Source organism: Fulvia fulva, chromosome 7, assembly GCF_020509005.1.
Source record: "Fulvia fulva chromosome 7, complete sequence".
Taxonomy (NCBI): Eukaryota; Fungi; Ascomycota; class Dothideomycetes; order Mycosphaerellales; family Mycosphaerellaceae; genus Fulvia; species Fulvia fulva.
This window is the reverse complement of record NC_063018.1, coordinates 2990368-3006042: the sequence shown is the minus strand read 5'-3', so window position 1 is coordinate 3006042 and position 15675 is coordinate 2990368. Positions and strand designations below refer to the sequence as shown.

Below are 15675 nucleotides of genomic sequence, written 5' to 3'. Positions count from 1 at the left end.
CTATAAACTTAGGGTTGTATCCTAAGGTGGCGTAGAACGGCGACATACTAGTAGTCTTAGACAGGTGATTGTTGATCGCGAACTAAGCAAGGTATAGCCATTCTGCCTAGTCATCCTATGCCTCGTTAGTAAACATACGGAGATACTGTTCTATCGCCTAGTTAGTACGTTCTGACTATCTATCAGTTTCTAGGTGATACGAAGAACTTAGCTTACGATTTGTACGGAGCATCTTATAGAGTTTCTTCTAGAAGGTAGCAACCTACTGCTTACTACGGTCTGATATAATAGTATTAGGAAACCCGCGCCGATAGAACACATATTTAAGGAAAAGCCTTGCCGCATTCTATGCTGTTATTGCGCTAATAGGGATCAGCTCGACTTCCTTAGTAAGCCTATTAGTGACGGTTATAATGTTGTTATAGACTATACCGTTAAGAGTACTATCTAGGAGTCCGACAACGAAGTCGACTACAATATGTTTCTAAGGCCGATCTGGAACAGGAAGTAGCTATAGTAATCCTAGTGGCTAGGAGTGTAGAGATTTTGTTATACGGTAGGTGCGGCAATTCGCGGTGTATCTACGTACGGATCTCGCTAATCTAGGCTAGTAGAATTCACGTACTACGAGTTTATAAGTACGAGCTCGTCCTAGATGGCCTGCTACTAGAGCGTTATAGTTTATCTTGATTATCCTAGTCTATAAAGCTTAGTCATTTAGTACCTATAAGCTCTAGCCGTCGTATTAGTTTCGAATATATAGTAGGTCGCTATCTACTTTATAGTGTACTAGGTGAATCTTCGCTCTCTATAGTAGTGTAGGAGTACGGTCTTTCTGTAGGTCCTTAATCGCGGTCTTGAGCTCGTTATCGGTTACGTACGCCGTCGACATTCGATACTCGAGTTCGGCTTCCCGCTAACTTTTACGCGTCGCTAGTTATTTAGTAGGCGTATCTCGTTCTATAGGTATAAACTCTTTAGCTTTAGGGTTTAGCTATACTAGTTCCTCTTCTTCCGGCGTATCTTCTACTATTACCTATAGTAAGGCGATCTTAAGGAATCGCTTAGGAGGTAGCAATATCTAATACTAATGCTAGTTCCGAGGGTCGTCTACCCCCTACGGAAGGTCCTAGCTACGTCTCGTTAGGCTGTCTAGCTTTATACCTTAAAGTCCTAGACGGTATATTATCTTAAAGTTAAACTATAACAAGAACTTAGCCTAACGCGCTTGTCGCCGATTTAGCTACTTTGTCTTTATAAAGTATTCTAGGTTCTTATAGTCGGTATAAATCTTGACTAGCTATAAGTCCTTATTATCTACCTCGTAGGCAAGCTCGGGTCTCTATTCCTTAAAAGCCTTAATAATAGCTAATAGTTCCTTGTTATAGATTTCATAATTATACTCCTATAGACTTAACTTCTTCGAGTAGAAGGCTATAGGATGTAGTATACTATTCTCGTTATACTACGAAAGTACGCCGGCGTTTATAAAATCTAAAGAATCTATCTCTACTACTATTTCCCTACCTAGTACGTAATGTACAAGTATACCGGCTTTGCTAAACGTAGCTTTCAAATTGTTAAAGGCTTGTTAGTAATCTAGTGACTATTAAATCCTTCTGTTCTTGTAATTACTTAGTCCGTCCGACTTAGTCAGGTTTGTAAGAGGAGTAGCTATACGCGAAAATGCTTCGATAAACCGCCTATAGAAGTTGGTAAATCTAAGGAAGGCCTACACATCCTTTAGGTTCTTAGGAGCTTCCTATTTCTAAATATATTTGAGTTTCTCGGGGTCTATCTCGATACCGTTAGGGGTTATAATTAGCCTAAGATACTTCACCTTCTATTAGTAGAATTCGCTTTTATCGATGTCTACTATAAGTCCTATATCGCGTAGCTTAGTAAGAACCTTCCGTACGTATTTAATGTGCTCCTCTAAGGTATTACTAAAGATAAGTACGTTATCTAGGTAGGCCGACACAAAGTCGTCTAGGTGTTCTTATAACACCTTATTAATATATAATTAGAACGATACTAGTCCGTTATATAAGCCGAATAGTAACACTAGACACTCGTAGATGCCGTATCGTGTCGTAAACGCCGTTAACTACTCGTACCCTTTAGCTATCCGTAACTTGTTAAAGGCTACTATAATGTCTAGCTTCGTAAAGTACTTCTTACCGTATATACGGTTAAGCGTCTCTTATATTAAGGGAATCGGATACCGGTTCTTAATAGTAATCGTATTTAATCCTCTATAGTCGATATAAACACGTAGCCTACCTCTAGGCTTACGTACTACTAGTACTAGTATAGGAGACTAGCTCGTCTTTTGCCCTACTTTCCGTACCTTCTCTTTAGATATTTACTCGTCTAGCCATTTCTTAACTACCTCGTTCTCCTTCTTAGCTAGGCCGTAGGGCTTGCGGTATAGTAGCTCTTATAGACTATTAGGCTTAATATGAATCTTATAATCTACGCCTAGTCGGTAAGGTAGGAGTCCTTTATAATCCTTAGCTAAGAAAGCGTCCGTAGTATCGTAGTATATCGGCGGTAACTTCTCCTTCGGGTTATAATTAAACTACTTGTTTAAGAATTGGTCTAGATTATTAGTAGCTATTATACTTAGCTTAAGCTCTCCGCCGTCGCTCTTACGCCTAGTAGGCATAATATAGATATACTTAGCCCTAGGCCGGTACGCGTACATCCCCTACGCGCGTTAAGAAACGCCCTAGTAGTCTACTTCTTTATCGTCTATGTCTTCTAGGTCATATAATAAGACGTTTAGCTCTGCCCCTCCTACTATAAAGCTCGCTACTTCTCTAGTAAGGGGCTCTAGTCCGTACCGTACTAGTGCCTACTTCTTCTTCTCGCGGTAGTTTAGGGATTATACTATTATCGATGTCTTATTCTATAGACAGTGACTAAAGTAGTAATCCGATCTGAATGCCACCTCGCCTATCTCCTAGAAGATGTTTAGGTTATACGCTATAAGCTACGGTAGGCTAAAGACGATATCGTATTCGAGGTCGGTAACGTAGTATAACATTTACTTATAGTAATTGCCGATAACTACGTCTATAAGGGCCGCGTATATAATCTACCGCGTAGTAGCCGTTCTATCTCCTAGTATTAGTCGTCGGCTCTACGTTAAAGGGATTAGGGGTATTATATATTTACGTATAAATTTCTTATTATAGTCTCCCTATAGAGTGTATAGAAGGTAGGGACAGAAGAGCCTTAGAGTGCTTAGAAGTCGTTAAGAAGTGAAAGTCTAGCTTAGTGTATAAGCGCTAAGAATTATATACCCCGTAATATTCACTACGGGACCTAGCCCTCTAAATTCACTACTCTACTAAACCTTAATAGATTTACTTCGGCTCGTAGCTATATAACTTACGGTTATCACGTTAGAAGTGTGGGAAGTTATTGTACGGGCTCATATAGGGTGTTTCAAAAGCAGGTTGTGTATTGCATGTGTCTATCTAGAATAGACAAGTGTTGCTCTTGAAGAGGCTGCAGGTGACTAATCAGTCACCTGATTCTTAGCGTACGTGGCCTCAAGTTTTGATGATGGGATGTTGCCTATGTGCACGCTCGGATCGCGACACACCCCCTCAGCTCGTGCGCTGGAGTGAATGAGCTGATTCCTATGTGATCGCGTGCACCCTGTCATAACTACCCCCCCCCTACCTATGGCAGTGACGTCAGGCCCTCGGTGTTGCTGCTGCTGCAGTGAGGGTAAGTCAGCTGTTTCAAGTGAAGTGAGCTGAGGTGAGTGAGGTGAGCTTTGTACCCCTTCCCTCATTCCTCACTTTCACTGCTGCCATTGTTACCTATATAATAAAGCATAGAATGTGTGACTGTTGCCGGTGAGATGGCTCAGGTGATGGTCCCGTTGCACGGACTTTCACTTGAGTGTGCAATCATCTCACCCACCGGCAAACATCAGAGGTCCTGAGTTCATTCCAGGGGTAGCCTTAGTCCTATCGTATGCTTAAACATATATTGTCGTCCGCTCAACTTATTGAATTGTCCGATAATTGCTCTGTGCCAAGTTATTTCGCTCCGGCGAATGGTGAGAGAGCTCGCTCTGCCCCTGGGGAGTATGAGATACTAGTCAGTGGCGCAATGCACTGGGCTGTCTACGACAGAGCTTGCACCATGTGAGGTGTAATGGGGCTCCAATGGGTAACACCGGAGCAACGGTATCGGAAAGTTGAAAAGGCACCTTCGGGGTGCCTTGCTTTCTGCACTTTTAAAGGTCATCACCTCAGGGTGGTGACACCTTTTTGTTTTGGGCAAGTGTGTGCTATGTGTGAGGTGCGAAAGCAGCGGATGATGTGGTGACAAGGTGGTAGTGTTGTTGCTAGCAGCAAGTTGGAGGCGTTTCTCGCTTTCTGATTGGACGCGCTGCTTTTGTCGCGCGCGTGCGCTGCTGCTGGTGACAGGGGTGTTTCTCGCCCTTGCGCTGTTAGCCAATAGGAGTCCGAGAAACACCTGTTGATGATGGTGCCAGGGCCGCACCGGTGAATGGTGGATGCTTTGCCCTGGCTTCGTTGTCGTCTACAGCATTGGTGGCTGCTGGTGGCCGTGTTTTGCGCCTACTGGCGCTTCTAGAGAGGTGTCCGTAAAGATGAAGCCGTTCGGTGTTCGTTTCGAGATGAGGTGAGGCCGCTGCTACGGGCTTCTTAGGCGTCTGTTGGCCCGTTACCTCCTGATGCGGCTGCAGAGGGCACTGAGGTGCGTGGGTCTACGCCTTCCTCAGCTATATTGAGTAGCTTGACGAAGTGCTTGTGCTTCTGTGGTGGAAGCAGCTTGGTCAGCCCGTCTGTAGGCATGTCGTTGGTGCTGAGATACTTGATCTCAATGTCTCCGCGCTGGTCTCGCTGTCGGAGCCAGTGGTGGTGGATGTCAACGTGGCGTAGCTTCGTATCAAGCTTTTGCCCTTGTTGGTTGACAAGGCGGATGGTCTGCGTGTTGTCGCAGTACAAGTGGGTGCGCTGATTGAACTGAAGGTGTATCTCAGCGAAGACTCGTTCCCACTGTATGAGCTCTGAGGCGGCTTGCGAAAGCCCGAGTAGCTCAGCCTCTGTTAAGGACTTGGTGACAGTGATTTGTTTAGATGCCTTATAATCCACTGGTCCACCGAACAGCATGAAGACCCAGCCATTTGAGCTGGTCCTGTCATTATTCATGCCGTAGGACGCGTCCGATGCTCCGAAGAACTCGTGGTTGCTACCGAGGTGCTCTGGTTGGCTGTGAAGGCCAGTGATGTGTTTGCTGGCGCCATATACAAGGCAGAGGTTCTTGGTCTCTAGGAGATAGCGCAAGCACTGATCTGCAAGCTTGAGGTGTGTCTCAGTTGGCTTGGTCAGATACTGCGATAGCATGGACAAGGAAAAGGCGATGTCAGGCCGCGTGTGTGTGGCGGCGAAGTTGAGGGATCCTATACGTTGTTGGTACGCAAGGATGGCGATAGAGGTGGGTTGATGACCCTCTGGAACGGTCCAATCAAGGTGTTGATCTACTGGCACTGTCGTTTTGCGTGCATTCGTGGATATGCTGAATTTGGCGGCTAGCTTCTCAATGTAGTCTTCTTGAGAGAGCCACAGCAAGCGCTTGTTTCTGTCGCGCGTAACCTTGATTCCTAGGAACCAGGAGAGATCACCGAGCTCGTGCATCTCGTACTTGGCAAGCAGCCGCTGCTTGATGTTGGCAGCATGGGCCTTGTGCTTGCGGTGGTAGAGCATAACCAGGTCGTCAACGTAAAAGAAGAACATAACCTTGTTGTCATGGTAGATGCATTCGGAGTCCGACAGGGGTACTAGTCCAAGGGAGGCCAGCGTCTCGGTTAGGGAGTTGTCCCACAATAAAGGGGACTCCTTCAGACCGTAGAGGGCCTTGACCAGCTTGAGGGCGTGTCCATGGGATGGCCTGTCGATTCCAGGAGGTGGTTGCAGATACATAGTGTATGGCAGGTCCGAGTTTAGGAAGGCGTTGACAACATCGAATTGTTCGGCTTCTAGGTCGAAGCTCGCGGCTATAGCACAGCAGAGGCGGAACATGCTTGCTGGCAGTGTGGCGGCGTATGTGTCTAAGTGTGTTCCTTGCAAATCGCCTCTTGCGCATAGCCTAGCCTTGAAGCTCTTCAGCATGCCGTGCTCGTCCAGTTTGTATTTGTACACCCACTTGAGCGGCAGTAGTGGCTGAAGTCCCTCCTCTTGCTGAGCATCCTGATCCTTCTCTTCCTTTGTTGCCCATCTGAATGTGCCTGTTGCCAGGGCTTTGGCAAACTCCTTGGCCATAGCTTCGATCCACTGTTGGGAGAAGCGGTGTTTCATAGCGGCTCGGTAGTTAGAAGGTTCGGGCGGAAGGTCATCGCGGTGCATAGAGGTAGTGGTGTTGACACGCCTTGGAGGGCTGTTGCCTCTTCGTGTAGGGCTTCGATCGCTCTTGTCGCGATAGGCGCGTGTTCTGGGTCGTATGCCGGACATCTGGCCGATGATTACATTAGCGACCATGATCTGGTGCAGTGCATGGTGGAAGTAGGCCGTTCGTAGGCGCTTTCCATTCTCTGTGACTGCATAGTTGGACTCCTCTGGTGTGTAGAGCTCTGGCTCTAGGGGGAAGAGTGGTGTGTTGGACGCGTTGTGTGTTAACGCGTCTTCTGGTGGTGTGAATGTGAATGGATATGGCTCGCGATCAGGGTCCGTGTTGCCCATGATCTCCTCACGGTCTTCTGCGGTGAGGGCATCCATTATCTGCTGCTGCAGGGTGTCGTAGTAGTTAGTGGTGTTGTGTGCTGACTGCTGTGTGTTGTCTTGAGTCACGTGATCTGTTACGTGCTCGATTTGCCGGTCTTTTTGGTTATATGTTGCTGACTCGCGGTGTTGCGGCCAGTGTGGTTCTTGCCCAAGGAGCTTTTGGTGGGCGTCTCGAGGTTGTTGGGTGTGCGGCTGCTGAGCCTGTTCTTCCACCCCCTCGGCCTGTGCTGTGTCTTGCTCGTGATGAGCGACATACAGGTCGTAGTATTGTTCAGGCTCTTCAGCCGGTTCCGCTGTTGCGATGTTCTCGACAGGGGTCGTGTACCCTGCTGTTAGGCGTGATAGGTCATAGAACGTGGTCTCATCGAAGAGGACGTCCTTGACTCGCATAACCCTATCTTTTGATGGGTCCCATACGCGGTAGATGTTAGTGGAGTCGTATCCCACAAGGTAGCCTATGAGCGCTCTCTCTTGGAGTTTCTCGCTCTTGCCAGGCTGATCTGGTCCATGGATGAACACGTATGCAAGGGAGCCATACACTACTATGTGACCCACGTTCGGAATTCGTCCTGTTGCCAATTCGAATGGGGTCTTCCAGCCCTTTGACTGGATAGGGGATCGCCAGAGGATGTACACCGCTGCTGCAGTGCATTCTGGCCAAAGCTTTTCCGGCAATCGTGCGTGGATGCGAATGGTTCTGCTCATGGTGATGATCAGAGCTCCAGCTCTTTCTGCTGGGTCCTGCGCAGGCGCGTATTCCGCGGTTGCGTGCCATTCAATCTTGTTGTTGTTGATGACTGAGCGAAACACCTTCCTAATGGCGGGCTCGTTGTCGCTGTAGAAGCATACGAACCTGCGACCAATGAAGTTGATGAAGCTCAGCAGGCTGTTGAAGCAAGCCAACACCGATTGCTGATCCCTGTTCTTGATGGTGAACTGGAAGTGTCCATGGGTATCCAGATCGTAGAAGTGGACGAGGTACCTGTCACCGTTGTAGGCGACAGTGAATTCTGCCAAGTCCATGGCCATGTGGCCGTATAGGGTCATCACCCTGATGGGCTGAGACCGATTGTGCACCTTGTGAGCTTTGCTAAGCCCACATGCTCTGCAATGTGCAGTGAGGGGTGCGCTTGGACCATCGTTAATGATCACCCCCTCAACTCTGAGCGGCAACTGCTTGATGCGTTCAGCGCCAATGTGACCAAAGATTTGATGCCACTGGCGGCCAGAGAGCTTTCGGTGTTTGATGGGGGTCCTGCTGGACGTAGCTGCACCTTGAGTGCCCCCAGTGCTGTTCATGACTGCGAGAACGGTGCGGTCACCATCCTCTTGAGCAGTTGGAGACGCTGCGCTGTTGGCAGGTTCATCGCCGATGTTTGCACCCCTGCCAATAGTGCTGATGAAGTGCGCGTTGCGCATCTTTTCAGTGACCTTCGGCAGTACTAGGCCCTCTTTTGTAGGCCATTGGTAAATGATGGGTGACTTAGGTGGTGTGACCACCTTGAAGAAAGGGATTGTACCAGTAGGGCGGTGTAGGTCCATCAATTTAGTGTCGTTGTGCCACATTGAATTGCTGCGTCCGTGCCACCAGAGTCCGGCTCTTTCCATGCGTGTGTGAGAGATGACGTTCACATGAAAGCCTGGGCAGTAAGCCACATCCAGCAAGGTGAATGAATGGCCCCCAATTGACATATGAACACGCCCTAACGCTGCAATTGGAAAGGTGGTTGTTCCAGCCTGGATTTCTGAGGTGGTGAGGCGCTCTGCAATGAACTCTACACCCTCCTGGTCATGATGATTGATCACATGAGTGTCTGAACAGTTATCATACACCCAGCAATCCCTGAAGTTGACGCTCAACTTGCTAATTGAGCTAGAAAGAACAGTAAGGCCAACAAAGCCCTTATCGCTTGGTGATGCCTTCTTCGCATCAGCAATAGCCTTGTCACGTTCCTGGTCCTTGCGATTGTTGCGATTCAACACGCCAAGCAGACGCTCGCCGTCGTCGCTGAAGCAGTAGTTGATGAAGTTTTTCCAGTACTTCTTCCACTGCTCTGAGCGCTGATCCTTTGCTGGGCGCTTGTCGGGGTTGATCACATCGCATGAGAACAGGCCCTTGTGACAGGTGTCCTTGGGCTCGCCGGTGATGTTCCAGCAGCCGCTTGGCCTGTTGTTGTCCTTGTCTTTGTTCTTGTCGCCGCGGCTGCTGCCACGACCCTTGTCACCGCGGCTGTTGCCACGGTTGTCACCACGGCAGTCCATTCTTCCAGAAGCATATTGTCGAGGTGGTTTTCTTGCCCAATATGGTGAGAGCCTCGACACATCCCAATGCAACCCGTGAGCAAGAGCGCCAGGGGCGCGATTTCTGGACCCTTGACAGGTGGAGTAAAATCTGGGGCCTTGACGAAGACGAGGTGCGAGATAGCTGGACGACACTTCAGGCTTTGCGTTTGGAGCATACAGAAGCAGATGAGATTGACCAGTGCCTCACGAAAGGCTTGAGTCAGCTGCCCCATCTCACCACCGCTTCGGTATCGCTCAGAATTTGTAGAGACGGCCTGAACAGGAGCACGGTCTGGTACACCGAGGATCAAGTCGAGGAAGCAAAGGCGAGCGGTCACTATGCTTTGGGAGGCACCGAGTCCGGCTGCCATGCTGGTCGGATTATGCAGTCATTCGATCTGTCAGAGAAGGCCACGTTCAGGATTTCTTCGCGGCAGTGAACAATTCGGCGCCTGGGCTCCGGACGATGAGCCTCGGGATGGCTCCTCACGACCAACTTGACTTCCGTCTCCAGGACACTTGCGGTAGGATGCCGCCAGTAGTGTCCGCAGCTACTGTGTCTAGGCTCACTAAGCTCAGCATCAGCTGTCAGGACTCCCGCCGCTTGAGCATCAAAGATCGGGATCAGTATTGGGAGTCCTTTGTCAAGTCGGCGGTGAACTTGAAAGAGCTCGCGCTCTGTCTTGGGCTCCAGACCGATCAGAAATTCTTCGATGCAGCCAAACAAGACTGCAAGGTCGTCGACCACTTTCTGGAGTCTGGAGACTTCCAACACTTGCGCAGGCTAACCATCGAGGGTCCTAAAGAAAAAGATCCACACATTGTTGACTCAAAGCTGCTCAACAGTTTCTTGACGCGCCATGCCGGCGCGCTTCAGCACGTCGAGATGAGTGCCATCTTGCCATCCACATGTGCCGAGACATGCAGCTCAGACGTGCACGAAACTTTCAGATCGCTCCTCAGCCATGGCCTGGCGGCTGTCCGTACCTGCAGGTTGAGGCTGTTCAGACCGTGCAGACACTCTGACGATATGTGCTCTTGCCTTATGGGTTATCCTTGCGGATCATAGATCTTTCCAAAGTGCAGCGTCCCCGCCAAGGACTTCGATGAGCTGGCTCAGGAACTCGGGGTAGAGCTGAAGGATGAGAGCTGGGAGTATGGCGAGGTTGTGATGCGTACTACGGCACCAATAAGATAGAACAGCATGCAGCATTGCATTGTGATCAAGAGTATTGGGACCTCCAGTTCGGCAGGCTTGATCGGCAGGCTCGAAGCAGTCGCGCTCTGCATCGCGACGTTGAAGGTTCAGGCCACACGCGCAAAGTGAGGTTAAATCGTTCCTGCCCTACGTACTTTTGAAGCAGGAGTCCGTGCGCGAGTTTTCACTTTGTCTTGCTTTTCAGTCCCATCGCGTTTCAATAGCACCAACCACTAATCACGACCAACACACTGCACAACACCGCCACCGTAACACCGGAATGGCCCCAAACCACGACCAACATCTCACCGGCGGCCAATATCTGTGCGAGCGTCTTCCAGCGGAAATTCTGCTCGAGATCGGCTCGCACCTCAACAAGTCAGATCGACTGAAGCTCCGCACAGTATTTCCAAAGAGGCTCGCACACCTTGTCGATGACATGCCCAAAGTAAGCATGCGCGAAAGTGAAGTCCAGTTCAATCGTAGATACTGAATTAACGACAGAACGTGCTAGACGTTCTCTACGTGGCGCCAACCAAGATATCTCTCGCCAACTTTGCTAGTATCGGCAGCACCAGATTGTTCCAGCGGCACATCCGCCACGTGACGTTTCTTGCAAATGGCATGGGAATGGATCCGGAGTTCCGGGTTGTGGTATACGATGAGTTCCAGAAACTGTTCAAAGACGCTCAGGCGGAGCGGGGAGAGTCGATTGACGAGCCTGAGCTCTGCGCGAGCTTGTTTCGCCGGTATCAGGAGCTTACGACAGGCCACATTCTCCAGGCTCCACTTCACCCGTGGGATGGAAACTTCGGAAGTCTGAATCAGGAAGATGTCAAGGTCTTAGCCACTGGTCTTTCTTGACTCTCGGCGCTCAACACCGTCTCAGTTGTAACGACGATTTCGCAGGCTGGCCTCAATGGAGACTCTTTGTGGTACAGTACCGAGTACCGCAGCCAGACCCACGGGCCTTGCAAAATCTGCGATGAGGCACCCACGACAGAGAAGATAACTCTGGGCTGGACCGCAGCGCTTCCCTAGCCGGAGTGCCCTGTAGGTATTGGGGATTTCTTCGAGGCATTGAATGATGCAGATGTTGCCTACGAGCATTTGAAGCTTGGTAGCCCGACGGGTGAACCCCTACCCCACAATATCGACTAGAGTATTGGAGCGAGTCAAATCAAGGATGAGACACTGCTCGCAGTCCTGTCAGGATCATCGAAGCTCAGCGTCACATGCAGCGACGACATGTACGATCGGGTCAAGCCCTCCTTCTGGCGGACAATCATCGGCGTAGTATCGCACATCGAGGAGCTGGAGCTGTACATGGGAAGATGGGACTTATGCGACCAGACCGGCAAGGATCCTGTGTTGGAAGCTTTCTTGAAGTACGGTCACTTCCCAAATCTCTCGAAGCTGCATCTATGGGGTGAGCACGAGAAGCCAGCCACAGTCGACACTAGGCTTCTAAAGCCATTTTTGTGGCGGCATCGACAAATGAGGTCTGTCGTGCTTAAGGACCTTCTTGTGAATGACGCCTTGGGTCCCGCACAACTCTGTGATGGCATCAAATGCGTCCTGGTTCATGCGAGGGAGACACTTCGCACCGATGCACGCTTCGAGATGCACATTTTCCCCAGATAGATCATCTTGACATATGGTATGCGGCATGGCGCGAGCGTGGCTGGAGATTGCAGGAGGTGAAGTGTGCTGAGGTCGAAGCTCTAGCGCAGGAACTTGATGTCGAGCTGAAGGACGGAAGCTGGGATTCGGCGATGTCGTGAGGCGTGGCCGTTGATAACGGACCGAGCAGCCATCCGGCACTATCACAAGCTACGACGTTCGAGGCTGCCTTCCGCAGTCACTGCAGCTGTCGGAGGCTGTGTGGGGACTCGGTGAGCCTCGCAACGTTGTCCCGTTGACGGCAATGGCGATCGCACGCCATCTCGGGTGACTTGGACCATTCCCGGCAGCCTGGTGGCTCGAAGGTCTGAGCAATCATTCTTATCAAGAAGTATAGGCAGTGCTCGCTGCCGAAGTGTTTCCACCTAGTCCTGCTTTCTCAGAGACTTGTACTCTAGCGAAGCACAATGCTTCATGACTTCTGTACCGCCTCCCGAAAAGCCTTCCTCCTCACCTCCAGCTCTTTCATCATCTCCTGCTTCTTCTGACCCATATGCTCTGCCCGATGCTGCCACCAGAAGTAACTCGCCGGTGGCATGACCAGCAGCAACGCCAATGCCGTCAAGTACAGCCCTCTATCTCCTCCCCTTGGCGGTGTCCTCAGCTTCTTGTTCGTCTCGTGTGTCTCCAGGAACTGCTTCTGCTCCGGTGTCAAGGTCCGTATCCGATTCGTTGGCTGCACTGGTTGCGCTGGGCCTGCGGGTATTGCGGGTGGTGCATGTTGTGCTGCCGTCTCGGTGGAAGCATTGCGGGCAAACAAGACGCGTCTGGCCGTGATCAGGCGCCGCGATGTTCGTATCATAGCGTGTGGCGTGCAAGCTCAATGCAAAGTGGATCAAGCAGCATAGGGGAGAGATAAAGAATTGCGCCTAGAAGTGAAACCGCCCGGCGTAGCGCTACGGGCCCTGCTAGTCTTAGTTATCTTACTACCTATATTCTGTCGCGATCCAAGCGTGCACATAGGCAACAGCCTATCATCAAAACTTAAGGCCACGTACGCTAAGAATTAGGTGACTAATTAGTTACCTATAGCCTCTTTAAGAGCAATACTTGTCTATTCTATATAGATATATATAGATAGATAGATTTGTTATTCTCCTATTCTAGGACCCTATTCGGCCTATATAGGTATATATCTATTGTTATATACAAAGGGAAACCCGAATAGGTGAAAACCCTTCCCGCCCCCGACTTCTCCTTATCTAGATTAGCTTTCCCTCTAAACGTACGTAGTCTATATTACTATCCCGTTAGCTCCCGCTCCTAGCCGATCTCGTCGCGCTACGCCGTATCCTCTCTTCCTATACTACTCCTACTAGGCGGTACTATTCTAGCTAGCCCTTCTCGAGTATCTAGTTCGTAATACGCCGTAGGTCCTTAACGTTATTAAGAAGTACCCTAATCGTCCGGTTCCTCGCCTTTACTATCTACTCCCCCCTTCCTAGTAACTACCTCGGATAGACGAGGAGTACGTACCGTACGTTCTAGGAGCGATAGCCGTAGGGGCAGCTAGTATTCGTGTATCCTAGAACCTTCCTCTATAATAGGTACCCCTAGAGGCCGATGTGTTTGCTTCGTAGTTAGGTTACTATACTACTCTATACCCTCGTTAGGCGGTAGTAGATAAGCTTCGGGGGGTGCTTAACCGCTGATTTTATAGCTAACTATTCCTTAGGTTGTCCCGCTAGCTAAGGGCGTCTACTATACCCTATAACCTAGTTATTCTACCTCTCTTTCTATAGTTGCTCTATAAACGATTTCTTACCTTCCTATTATATTACTAGCTATTCGTCCCTTACCCGGTAGTTCGGCTCGTTTCCGGGTCGAATGCCCTTATACGCTAGTACTAATTTGCGGGCCCTTACGACTGTACTAGCGATAACCTTCTATACTAGGTACTATACCGACTTACCTAAGTAGGAGGTCCGTAGTCCCTAGATATATAGGTCGATCGGCGGTATAGCGGTCTCGTACTTAAGCATCCTCGTTAGTGTCGACTTATATACCCCGGTAACCTTCCTTAGGCATTAGTTTTAGATCTTCGCTAGCGGCGCGACGAGTCCCTTCGATAGGTAGGCTCTCTCGCCTAAGGACTACACTTGGCTACTATAGGTAAGGACTAGCCGTATAATAGCCGTATATAGAAGTCGTAACTACCGGAAGTCCACCCCCTATATAGACGTAGTAAGCCTCTAGTATAATGCTATATTCTGTTTAGCTTTCCGTAATATTGCCTATACGTGCTTCCTCTACCGTAGCGCTAGGTCTACCTATAGTCCGAGGATCCTAAGCTAATTTACCGGGTTAGTCGTATACCCCTATATCTAGATAGAAGCTTGTATATTATAGAACCGTAGCCGGCGCGTAAAGTGTATTAGATTGTACTTTTCTAGGGCAAACCGAGCCCCGTGCCTCCTAGCCTAGTCCTCGTAGATCTTATCCTTCTCTTCTAGTAGCCTATAGTTCTCCTTAGTCGAGGAAGACTACGCTAGAATATTCGTATTGTCTACGAAGCCGCTCGTAGCGGTATTCTACGATTCTAGGGCTAGGAGTAGCGTCGCTATAAAGAAGAGGAATAGGATAGGTACTAGCGTTAAGCCTTACGGGATTCTAGTATAGACTACTTAAAATAGGCTTTTGTACTAACCGACTAGGATCGACATACTACGGTTTTAGAGGTAGGACCGTACGAAGTTAATAAGCTACTTAGGGAGTCCTTTCGACCTTAGGATATAGAGTAGCCGCGGGTATAATACGTAGTCGAAGGCTCCCGATATGTCTAGACTAAGTAAGGATACTATCTTATCCCTATTCTTATACTAGATAGCCTTTACCTAAGAGGTAATAAGTTCTATCGCGGATAGCGTCGATCGCTATAGGCGCGTACCTATCTAGGTGTCCGGGAGTAGGGAGTGTTCCTCTACCGCCTCGGAGAGTCTCGTTATAACTAGCTTCTTAAGCGCCTTCTTAAGAGTATTAAGGAGCGTAATTAGGCGGTACGACTTTACCTACGTATAGTCTTCCTTCTACGGCTTACGTAGGACTACTGTCGTCGATTGTTTAAAACCTATCGGGTAGTATCCGGTCTATAGGTAGGCGTTAAAGATCGCTATAACTACTAGGACTAGTTGATCTCTACACTTCTTTAGTAGCTCGTTTAGGATCCTATCCGGCCCCGGGGCTTTCTTCGCCGGTAACTTCCTTAGTATAGCGGCAACTTCTCCCTCGGACACCTCCTATTAGACCGCGATACTAGGGGCTAGGGGAGTAGAGCTGTTTATGTTACTTAGATTAGCCTCGACTAGGGGCGGGAAGAACTTACTAGCTAGTAGACGCGCCTTAGCCTCGGGGTCGCTAACCGGGCTACTAGGCGATTGTAGCGCTAGGATAGAGAAGGAGGGGCCCTATATAGGGTCCTATCGGGCCTATTTCGCTAGCTTCTATATCCTCGCTAGCTTGCCGGCGATTTCTTCTACTATAGCCCTCTAGCCGACTGCTTTCTCTCTCCGTATTATAGCTTTCTTCTATTAGTATACCTCCCTATATACTTTCTACGCCTCCTCGCTATAGCTACTCGTCTATACCTAGCGGGCTCTCCTTATTTCTCTTACTACCGTAGTACACTTTAGCGTCTAGTATAGTTTAGACTATATTGTTAGTTAGATAAGCGGAACGTAAAGTAAGGTCGCTTTTCTTATTTCGTCTATTAACCCTTAGACTACCTCGTCTATCTCGTCTTTACTA

General features: G+C 49.2%; 3 protein-coding genes across 3 annotated transcripts; 2 read left to right on the top strand and 1 right to left on the bottom strand.

The window, feature by feature from the left end:
- Window positions 1-10528: 10528 nt before the first annotated feature.
- Window positions 10529-11112, top strand: CLAFUR5_10410 (uncharacterized protein; the record flags this gene model as incomplete). Its single annotated transcript, XM_047909558.1, has 2 exons — window positions 10529-10696; window positions 10753-11112. The coding sequence occupies 2 exons, from the start codon at window positions 10529-10531 to the stop codon at window positions 11110-11112; spliced, it is 528 nt and encodes a 175-aa protein (XP_047764630.1).
- A 384-nt stretch (window positions 11113-11496) lies between these two features.
- On the top strand, window positions 11497-11892 carry CLAFUR5_10409 (uncharacterized protein; the record flags this gene model as incomplete). Its single annotated transcript, XM_047909557.1, has 1 exon — window positions 11497-11892. The coding sequence occupies one exon, from the start codon at window positions 11497-11499 to the stop codon at window positions 11890-11892; it is 396 nt and encodes a 131-aa protein (XP_047764801.1).
- Window positions 11893-12343: 451 nt separating this feature from the next.
- On the bottom strand, window positions 12344-12733 carry CLAFUR5_10408 (uncharacterized protein; the record flags this gene model as incomplete). Its single annotated transcript, XM_047909556.1, has 1 exon — window positions 12344-12733. The coding sequence occupies one exon, from the start codon at window positions 12731-12733 to the stop codon at window positions 12344-12346; it is 390 nt and encodes a 129-aa protein (XP_047764527.1).
- Between the last annotated feature and the right edge of the window lie 2942 nt (window positions 12734-15675).